This window comes from Phaenicophaeus curvirostris, chromosome 1 (assembly GCF_032191515.1).
Source record: "Phaenicophaeus curvirostris isolate KB17595 chromosome 1, BPBGC_Pcur_1.0, whole genome shotgun sequence".
NCBI lineage: Eukaryota > Metazoa > Chordata > Aves > Cuculiformes > Cuculidae > Phaenicophaeus > Phaenicophaeus curvirostris.
The window spans coordinates 36,700,108-36,723,415 of NC_091392.1; the positions used below are offsets into that span (position 1 = coordinate 36,700,108).

Here is a 23,308-nt window from a genome sequence, read left to right on the forward strand (position 1 = left end):
TGAAAGTTTGGGGACAGAGCTTGTTTGTTGTGCTTCTGGACATCAGTGTTAGCAAAAATACTTAAAGCAACACATATCTATATGTGCCTATATTGATACTACATATCAATATAATAATAATGTAATATGTAATAAATATAGTTTGATAATATTGTAGTATGTTTTATCCCAAAGCATTTTAGAATCACTACACCAGCAAATATCAAAACAAATATGTATCAATAGGACAGGGGAGGGGGCAGGAAAATGTATTGCACCTACAAGGCAAAACCTATTGCACTGACCACGTCACAAGGCCACTGTCTACTAAGCCCCAGAGTTGCTGCCTTTAAGAACCCACAAAATGTAATCAGAAAATGTAAACCCATTACCATTTGGCTTCAAAAACCTCTACAGAAACTAGCAAATCAAGAAATTTTAAATCTGTACCAACACAAGTTCTTCTGATGTGCATTCTAGTTCATCACAAGCTTCAAAAGAGAAAAGATTTTACTTTCAAATTGCAGTGTATAAGAGAACACATATGGAATGAAATGTGTCTGCTATGGAAGGAAGAAAAGATAAGGCAATTTGAGATTCTCCCAAGAGGCAAAACTATTTTAAATACATTTAGCCCATATCTCCATCACTGGAGCACAAAATTCCTATTCTACCCAGTTCTGTATTTGTTCTATTATTAAATATCCCCTCTGCCCAACCCAGCCCTGCTTCCTTCTGCTAGGTCCTAAAAGCCTGAAAACAACCATGGCCCACCTGGAGTTTCACAGTCCTACAACACAGAAGATGGAGCCACCTCTGAAAGCTTGAAAAGAGCCCTCTGGCCTGATGGGTCTTTGACACTGGAGGGTCACAGGTGCTAAGGGAAAGCTATATTGCCTACCCTTGAACACGAAAGCCCACAAGGTGGCACAGCTCAGCACTCCTCCCACCTCAGCCTGCAAGTAGAGCATCACCTCCTGCACTGCACTGCCAGCACTGCTCTACAGGCTCTGTTACTGACTTGCTACCTCAGACACTGCAGGTGAGCAGGTGCTCTGAGCTACCAGCTGTAACTATTGCCTGGACCACCAAGCACAGAGCCTGTAGCATCGCTTCACGTATCCACAGTTGCATGAGAACAGGCGGAGGGAGTCTGTGGGTAAGAGTGGACAGATCTGTGTCATACAGAAGGAAAAACATGATGTTGGACTAACAGATTCAGTTCTGCCACCAAGGAAGTCTCTGCTCTCAGACAAGTAATCCAGGATTGTCTTTACTGGACAAGGAGTGGTTCCAGGACCAATACAAAAATGAAGTTTTGCTACTGTATTTGTGGCTAGGGAAGGCTCATTTTATGGACCTGCATCAAGCACGGCTCAGGAAAACGGTGCAGTGTGTTGACACACCACAGTCTTATCTACACAGCACGAATATTTTAAACTTTTCCATTGCATTAGTCACCATTTGTATCACTTTGTACATAAATGTCACAAAAGAGGTCAGGACCTCTTTTATATATTCGATATCACAGACAAAAGAGCAGAGCCAATCCTTGCCTACAAAGTTATTCAGCACAAATATAAACAATGCAATGGACAGGAAATAACATCTATGATTTTTTGGAAACAGAGAACCAAGATTTAAGTTATTAGTCTCAGGAAGCTTGCAGCAGAGCTGAGAAACAAATCCAAACAAGCTCAGTTCTAGTCCAATGCTTCCTCTTCCTTTGGATTCCAGGCACATAGCCTTCTTACTTATTTCACCCTTCAAAAACTGACAAACACAGTAAGTACTTTTTAACAGAACCTTCTCTGGAAGGAGGCCCTGAAACAGCCCACTTGTTCATGGAGGGTTTAAGCCAAACAGAGGATCTGGGGAATTCTTATACTAGAAAGCACACTCTGGCCATGGGGCTTTGTTTATAGCTAAGATGTCTGCACATCGTTTAGCTACATCTATTGAGGGCTGATCTAGAGAACATCAATTAAAAGAGCACTGCTTAATGCAGTGTTTATCTTTCAACAGGAAATTAACCTACAAGACTATTACTCCTGTAAGAAGCTCACAACTATACATATACTACATGATCCTTCAGCTTATCACAATCAGAACTCAGCCAAGAGAGAACTTCAGGCTCAAGATTCTCTGTTATGATCTTTAGTAAATTTTTTTACTCTTCTTCTCCTTCTCTCCCATACACACACCACGTGCTCCCGCCCTCTGTAACTGACATCTGCATAAACTAGGACAGGATTGAAGGGACCTCCTTTTTTCTCATCAACAGAGCCATGTCTCCTTGACCCCAACATCACCGACCAACAACTATGTGTTGTAATTTATGTTTTGGAAGTGAGGGACGGTTACACCTGAAGTGTATTAGCAAGCTGAATAGTATTCATAATCATACTGCTTCTTAAAGTTTTTGGCAGATACCCCAAGAAGTATGCCAAACTTTTCCAACATCGATGAAAACACTTGAAATATCATACATCTGTAATCAAAACATCTGTAAGACAGTTGTGAAAGCAGTTTCTAGCAGTTTACGGCACAACAGAGTGGAGCTGTGCTGACTAGTTTTCCACCTTTGGGAGGCACCACATTTGCAGGCAGTGAACCAGCTCCAGTAAGGCTGACCGCAGTCTCTCAATTCGTAGATTGTTCGGAGAGTGGCACAAGATGCTTACACCATCGGATCATGTAGGTGAAAATATGAAAGCCTTCCAAAGCATCACAGGTTGCTAAAACAGAAGTACAGACCCCCTTGAACCTGCCTATAACCCCTCTCCATTTGTAAATACATAGCTGTTGCCTTGAATGAAAGACTTGACGTGTACAGTACCAGGGCTAAGACAAGAGACAGCAGAACTGCCTTTACCTGTCTCCCAGAGTTATGCTCAATCCAGCAGAGCACAAAGCCCCTGCTTTCCTGAGTTCTTTAGGAAATCGCTCAGCAATAAGCCACAAGCTTTTCTTAAACCTGTCTCTACAACACAATCGCATTGAAAGCTAGAAATCATAGAATCATAGAATCATAGAATAACCAGGTTGGAAGAGACCCACCTCTTAGACCCAAATTTTAATATTTGTTAATATTAAAATACTTTACATCACGAATTACTAACTCTCCTGTGCCACCAACTGTCACACCATTAAAAAGCTAGTGTTCTTTAGCATCTGGAGTTCTTAGGTCAAACTGGTTTTGAGGGAAGAATTAAGTATGCTGATAATTCAGCACACAAATGACAGCAACCATTGCCAGGGGACTGGGTACAAAGGCTGTCCTGTTTCACTCCAAGCCATAACTGGGAATTGATTCTTCCCAGAGTTTAACAGGAGAGAACTGAAAGAATTCCTGAGAAGTAGAAACTGGCTCGTGTTTTTTAAACAACAAGCACCACAGATCAGAGGCACCTCAAATATAACAGAACTAAAAAAATCTACTCTGACAGTATAAAACAGATGCGATGTGGAAACCTTTGTCTTTACGTAGGGTTCAGTGGCTGCACTGAAAGGACAAGGCAGAGCTTTAACTCAAAGCCATCTATGTGGCAAACAGAAAGGGGCTCAAATATAATATTGCTTGATCACAAGACAGAATTTAGTTCCACTTTTTACACCAGTGACAGAGGAAAACAAACTTGCACAACTGAGTACACCTGATATTCTATTAAAGCTATTTGTATTCGCTGCAGCACCCGTAAACTTAATTCTGGGGTGCAGCATTACTGCAGTAGGTGCTGCACCAGCAAAGCAAAAAATCCAGACCACCTGCTTTAAAACAAAGTAATAAGAGAAAAGAAAACACATTAGCATACAGAGGAGGACAGGGAGACAGCAAGATTATACTGGAAAGTACGGTGAACAGCAGTCTTAATAGAAGAGTGGCTGTAGGCTTCACAGCAAAGATGAGTACCAAGAGACACCCATGAAGGCATAAGGTCAATAACAAAGCTGAAGATTAGGTTTTAATCATCAATTGAAGTTCAACAGGACTAAACACCTACAAGAAAATACCAACATGAGAGGAAATTGAGAAGGTGCTTGTTTTAAAGTGTATGTGTAGGAGGGAGATAGATGGCATGAGCTAACCTTGAATACCGAGTAAGAAATGAAAAGATGCGACCATAAAGAAGAGGTTGTGAAGAGCTTTGGATATCAAAGCGATGACAGCAAGAAACTGACTACATCTACAATGACCATAAAGGAAACACAGGCATCTAACACTGATACGGACAGTACATGTGAACGTCTACAGACACGAAAACATAGGTGTGTTAATCACAAGCTAAAGTCCACTGCTACATTTAATTCTTTGTGTGTGTGTGTGTGTGTGTGTATAGAGAGAGAGACAGTCTTCCAAAAGGATAAAAGCAAACCCAATAAAAAAAAAGTTTGAAGCTTTCTATGTCCCAAAAGTTTCCAACAAGCTCTTAATCAGAGTAAAATGACAGATAAGTAAGTGGATGGATCTTCTCATGCTGTGATTTTATTTGGGTGGGGGGAGTGGAATTCAACATCAGCATCCCTGTTTGGTTGGTTGGATTTTTTTTCTAATTTGATTCAATTGTATAAATAAACTCTACAGTTCTAATTGCTATTTGAGGAATAAAGTGATCTGTATTATCCTGATGAAGAAAATTCAAGAAATAGGGGCAAGCAGGTAGTCAATTTATTTATTGCCTTCACATGCCAACTAGAACAGTAAAGCAGATTGTACACAGTTAAATTAAGCAGATAGTTGCATCACATGAGCAAGGTAAAAGAGGTGTCATGCAAGGACTGTTAAAAGTAACAAAATATTTTAACTGCTGTAGTCAGGAGTAGCACAAAGTTTAGAGTTAACAACTGGAATAAAAGTCGTGGCAATGCTTACACACTTATAGAGAGAACCTTTAAATTAAATACAAAGTAATGAATTGAAGTGAGGTCTCAGAAAGCAAATGCCCCCATTTTTTTTGTCAGAGAAATTAACTGTCTCTACTGAAGCACAGAATTAAAAATATTATACTGGCAAAGAACATGTTAAGAAGAAAATTGTTGAAGAGGTCTGTATAAAAACATTGCCAAAAAGCATAATCATAGCAATTAAGAAACGTTCCCTAACCTTGCTAAACAATATGAAGCAAATGCATATATTGGCCGGTATTCACACTCCAGAATCCTATTTAAATGCTACACAGTCATCTTAAAAAAACAAATGACCAAGTCAGCAGAAAAACTAATGCAATATATGAAAAAAAGAATTCTGACAGGTATGATTTGTCAGCACACTTAAGATAATATTTGCAGAAGAATGGAGGTCATAGCAGACTGCAGGCTCCCAATTCTAAAACTCAGCTGTTCTTCCTTTATTCTAGAATCTGATTATTTGCTTAGCACCTAGCATAGAAAATGCATTTTACAGAGTGGACTGCTACCTTCATTGGTCTGAACTGCAATATTTTAATCCTTCCAACATAAGTAATTAAATAAAAACCACCCTATGTCCCCAACACAAGACTTATCTACAGACAGAACATTTTCAAAATATCTTAGATTAAAAAGTAATTGCCAAAGTTAGAAAAACAACTAACCACAAAACTTTCCTTTCCATTGGGCCAAGAAGCACTATGGAAATGGGACCATGTTTACACATAGAAGTTTTTATATGTTGTTTAGTACTTATTTGCAGCAACGCTAAGGACATCCATCAAAGACCAGGCTCAGGCTGTACAAGGCTTTCATCAGACACATAGCAGAGAGACGGGTTTTTCCTGCACTGTCCAATGATAAGAGTCCCACTTCCAGCACGATCTTCCCTCCTCCAGTACACATAGCCTCCATAGACAGAGCTCTGCTACACAGAAACAGAACAGAAAACCTTCTGTGGTGTTGGGGAGGGGAATGGGGTTCATTCCAAGAGAAGCTAATCTAAGCCCCACAGAGATCTTGGGACAAGAAATCTTGATCAGTCAGTATAGAAGTCCTCCACCATCACTAAACTACTTTGATCACATATACATTGGTTCCCACTTGCAGATGCCAATAGTTCTGTAAAGAAACGGAAACTTTCCAATGAAGTCTTGCATGTACATGAAGCTACTGCAACCCCAAGTCCTCCATATCGCTTAATTGCCTTCATTTCCCATGTGGGTCATAGCTCCACAGAGCACATTCTGCACGTGTTGGAAAAGGAAGCAGCTAACAAAGCAAATGAGCCTCAGGATATCACCTCCCCTTCCTGAAAAAAAATTATGCATGTTAGTCATACAAGTTTGACACAGAGACAGTTTTTTGCCAAAGTTCATGAGCAAGATGAAGAGGAGAAAGTAGTTCTCAGTCATGACAACATTATTACTCCAAGCTTTTTTACTCCATAGTTAAATGACAAAATTTCAGTTCATAACCCACTCTCACAAGACAAGATTATTGAACTGAAAGTGTTTAGGATTCATCAAAGGCTCATTTAGTATTGAAGTTTTGAGTCACTAAAATTGATTTCAAACATTTAAAACACCACACAAGCACGAGTTTTATTAACAGCAAAGTTTATTGTTTATTTAGAATTGCGTAGCATGGGGCAACTCACTTCAGTCCTCTGAAAATGTGCTTCTACCAGCCTTCAAGTAGTCTTGTCTCATTAAAAGTTTGCTTTTCAAAGAGCCTTGTACCTTGTATTTTGTCCAGTGACTGGCTCATCAGGTTCCTGACTTCACTGGGCCTCTCTAGGCATTACTATAAATATTAGTAATATTTAATTCCTCAGATGAGTATTCTTTTTAAAGAAGGAACTGTTATGTATATTGATTATCACCCCATTATGACTTCCTTTAGTCTCACTGGATAATTATTTTTCCTTCAGGATCTAAGACACAGTAGGTATTGCTGCCAATGACCATTGGATGAGATGAGGTAATTAGCAGCAACATATTGAAAAAATCCACCCCAACCTCCACATTAAACTGTTAGCTATCAGTGATGCCTAGTGCAGCTCAAGAACCAAAAACTGTTCATGCTCTGTATTTTGGCCATACGTATTGTATGGATGGCAGGGATAACACACTGTTCAGTACCAAGTTGCTGTCATTTTAGGGAGGTAACTACAATTTATAGGGAACTAAAGTTACAAGCTGTTTCACTGCTGACAAAACACAGCAAAAGGTTTCCAGTTTTTACTAAGAAAGGGATATAAATTACAGGCTTGTGTCACTTTCTTTTTAGAAAGCGTTCTAGTAAGATGATATAACATGGAGACAGAACACGGATTTTACTTTCTTGGCAAATTTCAAGGGTATGTGAGGAGCACTCATTTACTGCTCAGTAAGTCAAATTCTTGTTATTAACAGCTTCAGTGACATAAGCCTTTTAAAATCTAACGTTCTCATTTAACTCGTTCTACAGAGCTGTTCCAGAATTACAATCAAGACAATTTATTGATCCAAATATACTAAGTTCACAGCCCACTATTCTAGCATCTTGTTTTTAAATGTCAAGCTTATCTCACAAAGTCGCAGAAACATAGCTGCTAGCACTGCCTGATGCTCCATAAATCAGTCTATTCCTAGAACTAATTAACCCAAGCAGCTGTTATCCTCCATTTGATCTTCAGTATCCAGGAAATCTTTTCTTCAAAGGCTAACTCAACCAAAGAATGTTTAGCGTGTGCCATATTCAGAGATAAATGCATCTGCTCTCCTACAAGTTCACAATGGTAAAAAAAAATAAAAAAGAAAGAAAGAAAGAGCATTTCATTAGGAAAAAGAACAGCACAGTTACTTGTACTGAAATGTAACCCACAGAATAATAAGAGACAGCAGTGCTAAGCTAGACAACTGTAAAAGACTATGCATACGATCTAACTGCACAACTTTTTCTCTCAGATTGTTTCAACATCCAAAAACCTGTCAGAGGAAGATTAAAGATTGCAATGACATGTCATTATAGTTATGCGGTTCACATAGCCACCGCTGCTGTCAGCTTATGCACACAAATAAACCTTTACATCTTGATTGTTCAACATTTGCCATAGATGCCGCAGCTTTTCACTACCTGCAGAGACGGAAGGATCTTCCATTGGTTCAGAAGTGTCTAAAGCATTTGTGAAATACAAATGCACTCAGGTGTACTTCTTGCACATCAGTCCTTCCCACGTAGCCTTTTGACAGACAGCTTCCTCACTCTTAGTTTATACTGTAGACGCCAAAAGAACCTTGCAGCAAAGCGTGTGACTACTTTCACACACAGACATGTGAGCTGAGCCCTTTGTTCAGCCGGGCTGTGCACTCCACTCCTCCTTCCTCAGCCAACACTCGCTGTGCCCCAGGCAGTCGTGCTGGGCAGGAGCAGGATGAGCTCAATTTCACACTCCTCCTGAACTTACGCATCTCGCCTCATTTAACCACAATAATCCCAGGATGACTGAATAAAAACCTCACCTTTTCTAGTCCTTCAGAGAACTATTACACTAATCAAACTTCACCACTGATCAGGTATCCACCTGAAAGCTGCAAATGAGCCAAGGGAACAGTGGTGTCTGGCAGCTGTTTTGGGTGTCATGACTGACTGACAGCAACTGTAGATGGAGAACAAGCTGTTCTATTGTTTCAGCAAAGACCAGCATCCAGCATGCCAGTGACTGCACGCCTCCTCAGTGCAAGCTGAACAAATCCCACCTTCCAAAGTTACTGCAGCACCAGAGAAATAATATACTACTGGTTTGAGAACCACTTTGCTCAGGCAAATTAGTATGTAAGTACTACAAATATTGCTTTTTAAGTAATTCAAAATAACCCTCACACAATAATCTGTCACATTAATCCCCATTTCTAATCCTCAGAAATACTTTATGTAACAAGTTTTATGAGCAGCCTGATCTAGTGGGACGTGTCCCTGCCCATCGCAGGGGGGTCGGAACTAGATGATCTAGGAAACTGGTTGATGTTGTGCCCATCTACAAGAAGGGTCACAGGGAGGATCCAGGGAACTACAGGCTTGTCAGTCTGACCTCAGTGCCAGGGAAAGTCATGGAGCAGGTGATCTTGAGTGCTATCATGAAGCGCATGCAAGAGAACCGGGTGATCAGGCCAGGTCAACACGGGTTCACAAAAGGCAGGTCTTGCCAAACTAACCTGGTCGTCTTCTATGACAAAGTGACTCGGCTGCTGGATGAGGGAAAGGCTGTGGATGTGGTCTTCCTGGACTTCAGTAAAGCCTTCGACACAGTTTCTCACAGCATTCTGCTTGGGAAACTGTCAGCCTCTGGCCTGGACAGGCGCACACTCTCCTGGGTGGAAAACTGGTTGGATGGCCGGGCCCAGAGAGTGGTGGGAAATGGTGCAAAATCTAGCTGGAGGCCAGTGACAAGTGGGGTTCCCCAGGGCTCAGTGCTGGGTCCAGCCCTGTTCAATGTCTTTATCAATGACATGGAGGAAGGCATCGAGTGCACCCTTAGCAAGTTTGCAGATGACACTAAGCTGGGTGGAAGTGTTGATCTGCTGGAGGGCAGGGAGGCTCTGCAAAGGGATCTGAACAGGCTGGACTGCTGGGCAGAGTCCAATGGCCTGAGGTTTAACAAGGCCAAGTGCCGGGTCCTGCACTTGGGGCACAACAACCCTGTGCAGCTACAGACTGGGAGAAGTCTGTCTAGAAAGCTGCCTGGAGGAGAGGGACCTGGGGGTGTTGGTTGACAGCAACTGAACATGAGCCAGCAGTGTGCCCAGGTGGCCAAGAAGGCCAATGGCATCTTGGCTTGGATCAGAAACAGCGTGACCAGCAGGTCCAGGGAGGTTATCCTCCCTCTGTACTCGGCACTGGTGAGACCGCTCCTCGAGTACTGTGTTCAGTTCTGGGCCCCTCACCACAAGAAGGATGTTGAGGCTCTGGAGTGAGTCCAGAGAAGAGCAACAAAGCTGGTGAAGGGGCTGGAGAACAGGCCTTATGAGGAACGTCTGAGGGAGCTGGGGTTGTTTAGCCTGGAGAAGAGGAGGCTGAGGGGAGACCTCATTGCGCTCTACAACTACCTGAAAGGAGGTTGTAGAGAGGAGGGTGCTGGCCTCTTCTCCCAAGTGACAGGGGACAGGACAAGAGGGAATGGCCTCAAGCTCCGCCAGGGGAGATTTAGGCTGGACATTAGGAAAAAATTCTTCACAGAAAGGATCATTGGGCACTGGAACAGGCTGCCCAGGGAGGTGGTTGATTCACCTTCCCTGGAGGTGTTTAAGGCATGGGTGGACGAGGTGCTAAGGGGCATGGTTTAGTGTTTGATAGGAATGGTTGGACTCGATGATCCTATGGGTCTCTTCCAACCTGGTTATTCTATGATTCTATGATTTAAGGTTCCTTCCAACCCAAACTATTCTATGATTCTATAAGTACTATCAAATACATGAACTTTTCATGGCACAGCTGTTAAGAAAAGTGTAATTCTGTGCACTCAAAACTCTACATGCATCACAAAACTAATCTTGCAAGGTCAGGTACCACTTTGCAACAGCAACAGAATTACAGTTACACAGAAGAATATGGACAAGACACCAAGAAGCCAAGCCTCTATGTTGAATGCATACCCAAAATAAACACAATCTCAGGTCTAGCACTAAGTCAGCCATTTCACTGTTGCCACAGCTGCTAGCACATTGACAAAGAGTATTTACAACATCTGAATTTCTTGTTGCACATTCTGCCTAGATTCACTAGCCAGATTATTGCTTAAGAAGCATCTACTGAACTTACCATTCAGTTCCATAATAAGAAATTAAGTATTTATTCTGGAAGAGTATTTTTTTATATTGTATATTCAGCTGTTACTAGCCCATCAGTTTTCAGCATAATACAAAAGATACTGTAAAACTATTTCTTTGGGAGGTAAGGGAAAAAAGAAGAGCGGTTGTAGTTGAATAAGCAGAGGCTGATGCTCCCACCCACTCAGATGGCCACTACAGGGAGCCCCTTTCACCTTAATCACAGAATCACGGAGAGGTTTGGGTTGGAAGGGACCTTAAAGATCATCTAGTTCCAACCCTCTTGGCATTAATATATGGCTTAGAAATGCACGTTGGCTCATCAGTTCCCTAAACCAGCCTGTCAATCCCAGCACTGAGTAGCCAGGGAGTGAAAAACAGAAGCAGAGGGGGCTGGTTGCATGTTCCCAGGAAAATCTCAAAAACAAATTTGGTAGGAACCACTTTAATAGAAAACTCTGCCATAAAATACCAGTTTGTGGAAAGCAAAGTCCTTCATGGCAGAATGTAATCTTTAATGAAAACATATTCCCAAATGCTAGAAGCATAATTTTGACTCCTTTTAGGATTAAACATTTTAATATCTTATTTGAAAATGGCTCATTACATAACATGAAACGAAAAAGGGTGAGATGTCAAAATCTGAACAAAGCGTTTCAGTTCAAAATGTAAGCTTTCAGAATTGTGCTTCATAAGCAAATGACTTTTGTGAGTGGGTGTTTTATTTCATGATGAAATTAGATATTTTAGTTGCTGTATACTTAAAGCAGAACTTCCCTCAAAGTGAGGATTCCAGGTTCTATACTTCTCTAAGCACTAGTTCTTGCCATCTTTTGAATCTGATATTCTGCAGTAGCACAGACCATGAGAACTTTTCAGTCAAGATATCATCAAATGAGAAAGCAAATGCAGTCCCTTTCTTTCTATGAAACAAACAAACAAGAAAAAAACATCATTTTCTTTTTAAAACCAGAAAAGGAAATAATTTTACTTCACCTTGGGAGTCAAGAAACTGAAATTAGCCCTAAAGTGGCCTCTGATCTGCACAAACACACAGTTTGCCAAATACTGGATGGTTTGCCAATTTATAGAATTTATATTAAAAAATTTTTTTTTTTTTAACTGACTGGAGCATATCAGCAAGAGGAGGAGATGGCAGACAGCTGAAGTATTATGAATGAGCCTGCCAAGGGCTTCTATGGGCTCACAGACCAGTCAGCTTTCTGGGGCTAGCACAGATTATCCTGAAGAGCCAGGTGGCTTGCCAATGCTAAGTATCAGCTAAGATCACACCTAAATTTACAGCCATTTTCCCTCCTGCACAGTCCACAACCAAGGGACTGGAAGGTGGACTTCACCATCCAGATGAAAACAACTGCTGCCCAGTGGCCCAATGCAGCTTATGGACCAAGCTGCCATCCTCACCGAGTCAAGCTCCAGCATCCCTAAATACAGGTTCTCTCCTTTTCCAACTGTCTCATTGCTTCACTCCTCGCAAACCAGCACAGGACATAGAATGGATTACAAAATCCTTGCTAACCAGTCCTCAGCCCACCTCCACACCTTCAATCATAAGTAACAGTGAAGGCCTTCACTCTACGCAGCATAACTAACAGTTTGATGAAAAGAGCAATAATTAAAGATCAATAGCAATATTCTATTTATTTACACATACTACTACAACCTGGCAACTGACTCTAAAAGAAAATATAGCCTACCTTTGGCAGCAGTTTAAACTAACAACTTAAGGTGACTACGACATTTTCAAGCTCGTGGTTCTGTTTCGTTCCATTTCCCTTTCTCCACAAAAAGGCTTCAATGGACAAAAGATCAGGTAGAAATAAGTTAAGGACAAAGCATTAGGAAAAATAAGAAGTAGCCGCAAGGAACATTTCTTAACCATGCATTTCAAAAATCCACAGCATCAATTTAAAGGATCAAATTCATTAGCACCCATGAAGGCTAGACTAGTAATTTTACAGGAGCACACAAATACAGAAGAGGTTATAGGAAAGCTACTGAACTGAAACATGCAGCCACCTGAGTCATTTGAGAGTGACTCACATGAAATCAGACTCTATAAGAAGTAAGCCTCCTATTTTAACCACAACAGGGGAGGAATGTACTTTTGATAGACCAATTAAATAGTTATTGCTATAAGAAGTTACTGAAGCAGATTCATCTGGCTTCAAACATCAGAGCTACTGGGTTAAATTTAAAATGTATTACACCAACACCTTGAAAATTAGACAGGGTTTTCTAAATGAAAGACCTGTTTCACATCCACTTGGAAATCAAAATTATAGTTGGAGATGAACACTGCAGGCATATGATAATCTCTCTTTTAATTGCAAATGCAGCACTGGAAATTGCACAGACATTAATATTTCCAATGTTTAATATGTAACATCCTCCTCCTTAATATATACTTCAGATGTTAAAGTGAGGAACATGAAAAGCAAATACAAGCATAAACATGCGCCCCCTAATTTATATCAGTAGTGATTTGGGAGGAGGCGAGGGTTTAGGGCAAAACTGCCACGGTATCAGCATGCACTGAGTAATAAAGGAAGACAAAAAAATAAACTAGAGCAACTGAGGTATTCCAGGTTAAAGCATTTTTATACAACTGCAAGAGTACATCAAACTGTGGGAAAATTAATGGGAAAAGATAGATAAGGCACACACATCATTTGACCTGCATGAATTATTCCACATGTACACCAGTGTTTGCCCCTTGCTACGACACGTCTGACCCAGAGTAACAATCACAGAATCACAGAATACTGAGTTGGAAGGTACCCCAAGGATCCAACCTTTCTTGGCAAATGCACCGTCTAAACAAGATAGCCCAGTACCCTATCCAACTGAACTTTAAAAGTGACCAACGCTGGGGAATCCACTACTTCCCTGGGGGAGATTATTGCAATGGCTGATCTCATTGTGAAAAATTCTCTTCTCCTCCAAAAACCTTATGAAATTCAAGTTCAATCAAGTCAATATTGTGTTAGCAGCCTATGGTATATTATATTAAAGCTGTTCTTACAACTTTAATCAAAAATTCATCCAATAAACTAAAATCTGATATTATCTGCCTTGGTCTTCTAGCAAAAGTTGAGGGGAGAGGAAGGATAGAGAAAACAGGTGAGTAGATAATTAGTGCATGCAGGGGGAAAAAAAAAGGAAGAACAAATGAAAGAGACCAAGGAACAGCATGAGGAAAACTCAAAGACAGGGATTTGTCTGACTGAGAGCCAGCGGTAGATACTGCAGGGCAGACAAGATGTAGGGATGGGAAAAATGGAACAGGGCTGAGAAGTTCAGCATTTAAAGCCTGAGATCAAGTGAGAAAAGCTAATAAAGAATTAGGAAGCAGAAAAAACGTGGAAGATGGGACAGGACACACAGATGTGGCAGGACTGCAGCTAAAGAGAAACTTTGGAGAGAGGGAGGGAAGAGAGAGAAAACAGAAGTTTAATCTAGATGTGCAAGTACTTTGGCGAATCTAAGTTGCATTTATCCAGAGACGCCTGATGACGGTGATCTTGCCCAGTCCTCTCATAGCTAACTCATACAACTACAACATCAGCCAAGGCTTTCCCACTTCCCTCTGAGTCAGTTCCATACCCTGTGAGGAAAGTTGATGCTACAGAGACAGTAACACATTCTCAGAAGTTGAGGAGACTTTATAGCCCAGTCTCCTACAAGGAAATTCTGTCCCTGGGAACACGCAGGGCACCAGTCTGTGCCCAGATGATGCCAATTTGTGCTGGCTTTCTATCCAGTTAAGATGCACTCAAAGAGACTGCAAGTATTGCTAATAAGTATATACATGAACCTCTGAATTTCTGTAGCTGCACTCCAAAACATTCAGCTCACTCAGTCAGGAGCTTTGGAATAACCCCCACAACCATGTGGGAACCAACTATCTCTGTTATAACCAAGAAGCCATTTGTCACCATTTTTCAACTACTTCACATATGAAACCTAATACTTCCTTTCTGAACAGCATTTATTTGACAGCCTGACTTTACTTTCTTCATTGAATTATCGCCTGACCACATTTGTAAAGCACTTCATGTTTAAGGAAAGGATATGAAATCCAACAACCTATGAAAACCACAGATACACCTCTACCTCTGCACAAAATAAAATATTCTGTCTCCCTCTGCTGGCTCTGTATTAACTCAAACCAGAAGGAGAGAAAGAAAATCTAGAAAGCCAGCATTTATTGTTATCTTAGAGAATTCTGCACAGAAATCAATGCTGAAATAGAAGAACATCACTTACCTTTAATTGCGTCTAAACAAGTATTACAACAGAGAATACCAAAAGTCTTTCCAAATGGCACAAGATGCATTTAAAGTTACTGTAGGTACACAGCACTATAGTTGTATAGTACCAAATTAATGATCTCTTTGTGAAATTTTCTACTAAAATGATTTCTTCTTTAAAAGTACAAGAGCATATTAATGAACTTTCTGTTAATATAACTTCAGCTTATTTTATATTGAATAAGATTTAAGCACCCCTGGTCGCTCCTAGTCAGACTAAGTTACAATTGAGATGGATAATTTTTACTTATAAATAATCTATAGATAACACATGGGTGGGTTTGGTTTTGGTTTTTTTTAAATTAAATTACAGGCAATCAAAATCTACAATTCAAGGAACTTCTGGTTTGTGATTATATCAGTCAAAGTATATTCAGTATTATAAGCAAGCTGTCACTATATAAAATGCAAGAAGAGAGAAAAGAATGAGATGTCTTTTGCATATTCTTTACATGCTAGTTGCAAAACCTTGGATTTTTTTTTACTGAGTTTGTTTTTTCTAAAATAATATAATTAAGTGCATAAAGCATTCTGCTTTCTAAGATGGACTTGAAATAGTTCACAATACTACAAAACAAGCTTATATGTCATTAATCCAAATAAGTCAAAATCACAAGAATAAGAGAAACGTGTGTCTAGAAGCCACGTTTGCCATTAGGCCACCACTGTGATTTCCCTCTCACTGCTTTTTTTGCTGGAGTACTTTATCATATTTGGGTAAAAATGTGTTATTTAAAAGAAACTGGTCAGTCATCTATCTTACAAACTAGAAGTACAGCACAATACACTGCTTTTAGACCTTATCAAACAGAAGAATTAATCCTCCCTCAGAGCCACAGCCATTCATTCTTCTGCATAAACCACATTTCACTCCGCAGTGAATTCTGTTTTCTATGGTAAAGCCTATTTGTATGCAAACCATATGTCATCTAGCAGAGATAAGGGTCAACAGCAGAATGAGGAGCACAGAAAGTTATGAAGTCATCCCTGTCAACTCCTTGTTGCTCCACATTCACGCTATCCATTCAGCAGTTCAAACGCTGCAGGCGCTGTGTAGAATTAAGCACCAAGGCTGAATTTCCATCTTTTCCTGAAACAGTATTTGTTTCCAATTGGTCTGTACGGATTGCTTACAGGCAGAATTCAAACATCCAAATGTGAACTTAAGTTAATTTAAAACCAGAGTTCCACCTCCACATAAAGGTAGGCAAAAAAAAACCCTCCCAGTTTGACAACGGTATAAATATACCATGAAACTACATCAATCAGTTGAAGAATTGCTTATATTTTGAAACATTAGAACTAATGATAACAATTCCAAGAAATCTTAAAGTATGTTTTTAGTGGCAAATTAAAAGGGAAAATAGATTGAACAAAATTTTTATGCTTACTTGAGCAAGTTGTACTACAAGACACTATAATGTTAATGCTGGAAATAAAGGCACATTATAAAGCCCTATGGCACCTAACATTATATTGCAAGTATGTATTTTCACCAGAAAAACCTGGAACAATGGTTCACACATTCTTCATAATGTTTTGAATATTTAAAAATGAGACGGTAGTCTACAGAAAACCCAGTTTCCAAGGGCTTTAGCCAGAAATAAAAAACTCTTACATTTCAGGGTGGAGAGGGAGGAGCACATCTTTTAATGTTCCATCAAATCAACTGTTTGGGTATTTTTAAGGTTAAAAGAGGAGAAAGAGGAGAAAACGGATCTTTCCACTGGTAGCATAATAGTTTTGCTAAAACTTTAGGACTTAATTACATACTCAGCAATTGCACTTCTCAAGCTACTCCAAGCAATCCCCTTCTCATGTGCAACCCACTTCTACCACCCTCTGCAGGAATTTGAAACAGGGAACTGCTACAGAAAAGAAAAAAAAGGAATTTTCTTACCAGATCAGCTCTGCCATTGGATTCATCATATCCCCCCAAAGGGGTTCCTACAACTACTACACAGGAAATAGTACAGAGGCAAGAATAAATGGCTGGAGGACCAGTTGTGCCTGCCTTTGGACAGTTGTTGATCAAATAGTGCCTCAGCAGCACAATTACCAGAAAATTTAAAGCTGTGTATCCTATATCAAAAGCCTATTCATTAATTTGCTGTATGACGCTAGCACACTTATACTGAAAAATAAAACCCACAGTCTCTATCCTTTCCAAAGCAACTGAAGTTATCAGGAGTCATTCAACAAATCCCGGTAGCTTTGGAGTAGATCTTAATGGAAGAAATAACACATTTTAGCTGCCCTGGAATATATACATCTGGATTGTCAGAACTATAAACAGAAAATTAACACTAGATAAATATGCCATTTTAATAATAAATATACCTCACTTAAAGAGACATAACATAGAAACCTATACATAGCCTTCAAAAACCTGCATGCACATGCATGGATATCAGGCAATAAACTGCATTACTTTAAAACCTCAGCTATCTCAGCTGCTACTAGCACATTTTAAACACAATGCTCCATTAATTTAAGTGTAAAACAGCACCTGAAATTTGTAAAAACACATTCATATTTAGGATTAAATTCCATATCCCTTTCAGTCAATAGGCTTTTACCTAACAAAAGAGGTCAGGTTGCGCAGACCTTCACAATTTCTAGTCAAATCCTCTAAAACACATGCAGAATTCAAGGAGACTACGGGAAATGCTTAGGTGTTAATGGAATTGAGGATTCAATTACCAAGCTGATGTTGGGAATGAAAAAGAGTCGGTGAAAAGAAGAAAAATACCTGTGCAGTGCATGACAGCCAAGAACTTTCATGCTAGCTTCAAGTAAAACAAAGGAACACTTGTAAATACATAAAAATTTAAGTTTCACAGTAATAAACAAATCCTTAACTAAACTACATTTCCACATGCCATTAGAGTAAGATACATTCAATAAAATTTTACATGCACCTCAAAGCTCCTACAGGCATTTTTGTGAAAAGTCCATGCTATTTTTTACTGTACCTGAACATTTCTGTACCTGTCACGCTGCATGTTAATGAAAAAATAAGACAGGGAACATTAGGTTATTTTCACGTCATTTCTGGAAGTGTAATTTCTTTTTACATACAACATTACATGCAGTTTCACTTTAGAAGAACTAACAAAAGTACTTCAGCTTATCTTTAGATGACAACTTTGCCAAGTCAAATAAAAAGGTTTCAGTGTGCTGAAAGAAAAGGCTAAACATTGAAGAGCAACATTTTCTCTCTCTTCCATGCACTGCTCTGAAACCCCAGAAAACACAGGTTTTGACAAAGAGGTCTAAGGGAAGTGGGTTTGTTTCCACTTATACGCCTAATCTTAATCAACTCAGTAAGAAAGGAGTTACACACTACTGACTGCTGTGGGAAGACGACTGTATATGCTGTTGATAGCTTCCACTTCCAGCATCTATTTTATAACCATACAAAAGCAAGTTAAACACAGCGTGCACACTCAAATACTCAATCCAGGCTTTCCGTGAACCAAAGCTGAAAAATCCTGGCAGGCAATCTGTGGTAAGCGTGCGGCACCCGTACACAAAGCTGAGGCTATGGCAGCACACCTAGTTGAGCTAATTGAACTGTGTCTGTTCCCAAGAGCCACTGATATCACGGGAAGCTGCTCATATCTAAGAAATAGCATAGCCCAGCCTCTTGACTTAAATCAGGTATACAGACTTAATTGAAATGCTGCCCATATCAAAGAAATAAACTACTTACAGTGGTACACATGCACACAGAAAGTACTTACGCCGTTTCTGGGAAACTGCCTGTAAACAAGCTGTGACAATATCGCAGTTCTTCTGGACCTTATGTACAAGCCTGTCTTTCTGTTTCAGAAGACGAAGCAACTTTGCTGATTGAACAGAAATTCGGTAATTCAGTTCTCGTTTTATAGTTGTTAATTCACCAACATCTGCCAATATGCAGAGAAAATAACTTCAGTACAAGTCAAAGCATTCACAAACAGCTTGTTGTAGTTGCCGTGCAAAGGGATTTGCCCCACAGACATTCACATATACAAACTTTCTGTAAATTACAAGTTCTATTGACTGGGATAATTTCCAGTTAAAAAAAATTTAAGGATCTGAGCCGAAGATATTGATTTTATTTTAAACTAAGTGTTTCAACATATTGCACAGTGTATGAAACTTAATATCGTACTGTTATGAAGTAAAAACATCATGACAAATGTAGGCAGAATATACATATATATAGTGCAGCCAGGGGTGGATATTTTAAATACAGCACCTTCCAGAAGCTGCGTGCGGAAAATGTGCATAGAGAACAAGCAAATGGCAACAGACAAAGGAACATATTCAAGAAGCTGCTTGCAAAGCTAGAAATGCAACTCCAGGATAAGCTGCAAGTGGGAAACTCTTTCCACTAAGATGAAAATGAGGTGGCTCCAGTCATGGCCTCAACTACCTAAAAGGAAGTTGTGGGGAGGAAGGTTCTGGCCACTTCTCCCAAGTGATAAGGGACAGGATGAGAGGGAATGGCCCCAAGCTCCACCAGGGGAGGTTTAGGCTGAACATTAGGAAAAAAATTTTTCACGGAAAGGGTCATTGGGAACTGGAACAGGCTGCCTAGGGAGGTGGTTGAGTCACCTTCCCTGGAGGTGTTTAAGGCACGGGTGGACGAGGTGCTGAGGGGCATGGTTTAGTGATCGATAGGAATGGTTGGACTTGATGATCCGATGGGTCTTTTCCAACCTGGTGATTCTCCTTCCACTGGTCAGTCACAGTGCCAACCTTAGCTCACCACAACATCTCAGCTTACATCTGATACTCCTGTTGTCCCTCACATGGTGAGCCTCAGGTCCAGGCAAAAATTGAGTTGTTGGGGAGATGTCTTCAGTCTGTTAAACTTTTTGAGTCCTCTGCTCTGTTCTCAGAGGCACAGCCCGGCAGTGAAAAACTGGGTCTTGCTTATCACACACCGAACTCTTCAGCCCCTCCAATAGCCTGGTACAGCTTGCCATCAGCAGCTTAACAGCTTTCTGTTCCCTGCAGCTAACTTCTCAAATCCTATCACTATCAATCTAATTGTGCCTCCCTGTTGCTGAAAGGAAATCCATCAAAAAAATCCTTACCTTGGTAACCCGATCTAATGTGAGGAATATTTATACATCCAGGAAAATCTACTCGTGGGATGACAAACAGCTCTACTCATATGGCAAAGCAATATCAATAATTCTAGAGCACTTAGAGAAAAGGACAAATTAGGCTGAAATGATAACCAATCACAGCATAATAGAAAACAAGAAATGACTGACTGTAAGGCGGGGGGGCACTGGTAAGACACTGTTTCAGCACCCGTTGCTCATCTGGCACTCCCAATCTCTGGTACCAGGCAAGGTGGATTTTGAGAGGAAAATTAAAAAAAAAAAAGAGCTGTATTCCTACTGACTTGTACAGTCACCACAAAAGTAGAGAGCTGAAGTTTATTATTTCCTGCTCCTCCCAGTCAGCTGTCCCTGTAAAAACAATGAATTAACTCTGCAGCAGAATTCATGGAGTTTAATGCTACAAAACTATTCCCAAACAAGCAAATCTCTTGTTCGGTTGCAGATTGTCACAGAACACACATAAGAACACGAGCTAAATCCTGTAACATCGGATGACATATCACCTCATTAAGAAGACAAACACAAAAGGAGAATGCTAATTGCACAGGTCTGAAAAACAGACCCATTTATTCACCTCTTGCTTTTTTTTCCTTCTGAAAAACAAGACAGATTTAACATCAGGACACAAGAGGCCTTCGTACAGCCCTCCTCACAGGGTCAGCTTGGAGTTACAAGTCTCCTCCTTTCACAAACACACAGTGTCGTGGCTACTTAGCTTTCATAAGAATTCATAGTTTCATTTAGATCTTAGTTGGCTGACTACTTCATTTACATCTTGTTATTACTTCTCTCCCTCCCCCCAGATGACACGCTAACCCACAAATAAGCTTTACAACTGTCAGGTTTAGTTTAAATCCCAAGTATTAAGTCTTCAGTCTTAAGTCTAATTTAAGGACTAAAAGGACTTTAAAAAAAACAAGTACCTTTTATGACACACTACCTGCAGCATCTCTTCTAGCTTAAGAAAATAGGGACTTGTTTAGCCCTTTAGGACATTTAGCATTTTAAGATCACGAATTTTCCATTCTTTATTATGTTAGTGATTAGAAATGAAAATTATGTGAAAAAAATATATGGCATTGCATTTTAATGCAAGTATTAAAAATGTCTTCTTTCAGATGTGGAAAAAATTCATTTTTCTTTTTCAGTGACTGCTGTAACATTCAATTTTAGTGTCCTTTGTAGGTTAGGCAATGGTTACAAGCATTTCTTTTAATGATGTCCCTGATGCCTTTATGGTGTAATACCTTTTTTCCTTTTATTAATATAATTCAAAATTCATCTAGCCCTACAATATTCTTCCAGTTCTACTTGTTACAAAAGTATAATGTTCATAGCTTATTTAGATACTATAGTTTAAAAAAGCTTTAGGTTGCTATGGACTGTTCCAGCTTTTCTTGACAGAGGGGAAAAAAAATGCAGAATAATGTGGTTTAAAGTCTTCTGATTAAGTCACTCTGACCTGATCACCATTCGACAGGTCAAAGGGCTTTATATCCTGGATGAGGCTAAATTTAATCTTAAACAGACAGAAAAGGAAAGAAAAAGAAACCTGGTAATTGATTCGTTACTGTAAGTGAAGAAAAGCACTGAACTTAGAGAAGGACAAAAGCTTGCGCCATCTGTCATAGAAACCTTACTTGCGGGTGACCTCCCTTTTTCACCCACTGCACTGAAAGGAGGGAGGGGGGGAAGAATCATTGAAGTGTTTTTGTTGGAAGGGACCTTAAAGATCATCCAGTTCCAACCCCCCTGCCATGGGCAGGGACACCTCCCACCAGCCCAGGCTGCCCAAGGCCCCATCCAACCTGGCCTTGAACACCTCCAGGGATGGGGCAGCCACAGCTTCCCTGGTCAACCTGTGCCAGTGCCTCACCACCCTCACCGTGAAGAATTTCTTCCTACTGTCTAATCTAAATCTTTTCCCTTCCAATTTAAAGCCATTCCTCCTCATCCTGTCACTACACACCCTTGTAAACTGTCTCTTCCCAGCTTTCCTGGAGCCCCTTCAGGTACTGGAAGGTCACTGTAAGTTCTCCTCAAAGCCTTCTCTTTTCCAGGCTGAAGAACCCCAAGTCTCTCACCCTGTCCTTGTATGGGAGGTACTTCAGCCCTCTGATCATCTTTATAGCCTCCTCTGATCCTGTTCCAGCAATTCCATATCCTCCTTATGTTGGGAATTCCGTGAGTGGCCACAACACTCAGTCCATTCTCACCCGAACGGACTAGAAGGGCAGAACCGCCTCCCTGGCCCTGCTGGCCCCGTCTCTTTTGACGCAGCCCAGGATACGGTTGGCTTTCTGGGCTGCAAGCACAGTCTCTGCGTGTCCTTACAGCAGAGGTTCTCCAGCCCTCTGATCATCTTTACAGATGGACCCGTCTGGACCCATTTCAAAAGTTCCGTATCCTTCTTACGCTGGGGATTCCAGATCTGGACACAGCACTCCAGGCGCGGCCTCAGGAGAGCCGAGCAGAGCACAGCGAGCCTTGGTTTGAAGGAGAGAGCAGCTCGGGGAGCTCCTGAGGGGGTGGCCATGCGGGAGGGCAGCCAGAACAAGCGACACAGACGCACACAGACAGACACAGACACAGGATGAGCGCGGGGGTCGAGTCGGCAGGGACCCTCACGCTGCGGCCGCCGCACCCGGCCAGGCACGGAGGCGGCGGAGCGGGGCGGCAGCTCCGGCCGCGCCGTTACCTTTGAGCCGCAGGTACCGCCGCGGGCTCGGCCGCCGCCGCAGCTCGCGGAGGGCGCGGGAGCGGGCGGCGCCGGGCTCGCTGTACAGCTCGGTGAGCAGCCCGCTCACCAGCGACGAGGCGCGGCCGCGCCGCCCGCCGGGACCCTCGTCGTCCTCGTCCTCCTCGGCGAGGCTGTCGGCGCTGCTGCCCGCCCGGCCCGCGCCGCGATCCATCCCCGCCGCCGCCTTCCGGGACCGCGCGTTCCACTCACACACCGCGGGGGGAAGGGGGAGCCCGGCCCGGCCGGACGCTGCCCCGCGGGCAGGAGCGCCGCTCCCGCCCGCCCCCCCACCCCCCGCACCGCGCGGTGGTAGCGCCTGGGGGGGGCTGTGCACCTGGCGGAGGTAAATCCCGCCCAGCGTCACCTTGGGAGCTGCCGGGCAGCGACACGGGAGCGCCTGGGGATTTTCTT

The 23,308-nt window shown here is 41.5% G+C and overlaps 1 protein-coding gene across 2 annotated transcripts in view; it reads right to left on the reverse strand.

Moving 5' to 3' along the window:
- The window catches only part of TBC1D30 (TBC1 domain family member 30), a 58,948-nt gene extending 35,874 nt beyond the window's left edge, over positions 1–23,074 (reverse strand). For both annotated transcript variants that reach the window (XM_069853076.1, XM_069853068.1), the window contains exons 1-2: positions 22,856–23,074; positions 18,778–18,942 (exon numbers count right to left, since the gene is read on the reverse strand). In XM_069853076.1, coding sequence (XP_069709177.1) covers positions 18,778–18,942; positions 22,856–23,069 — 379 coding nt within the window. In that variant the 5' untranslated portion in view covers positions 23,070–23,074. The remainder of the gene's footprint in view (positions 1–18,777; positions 18,943–22,855) is intronic.
- Between the last annotated feature and the right edge of the window lie 234 nt (positions 23,075–23,308).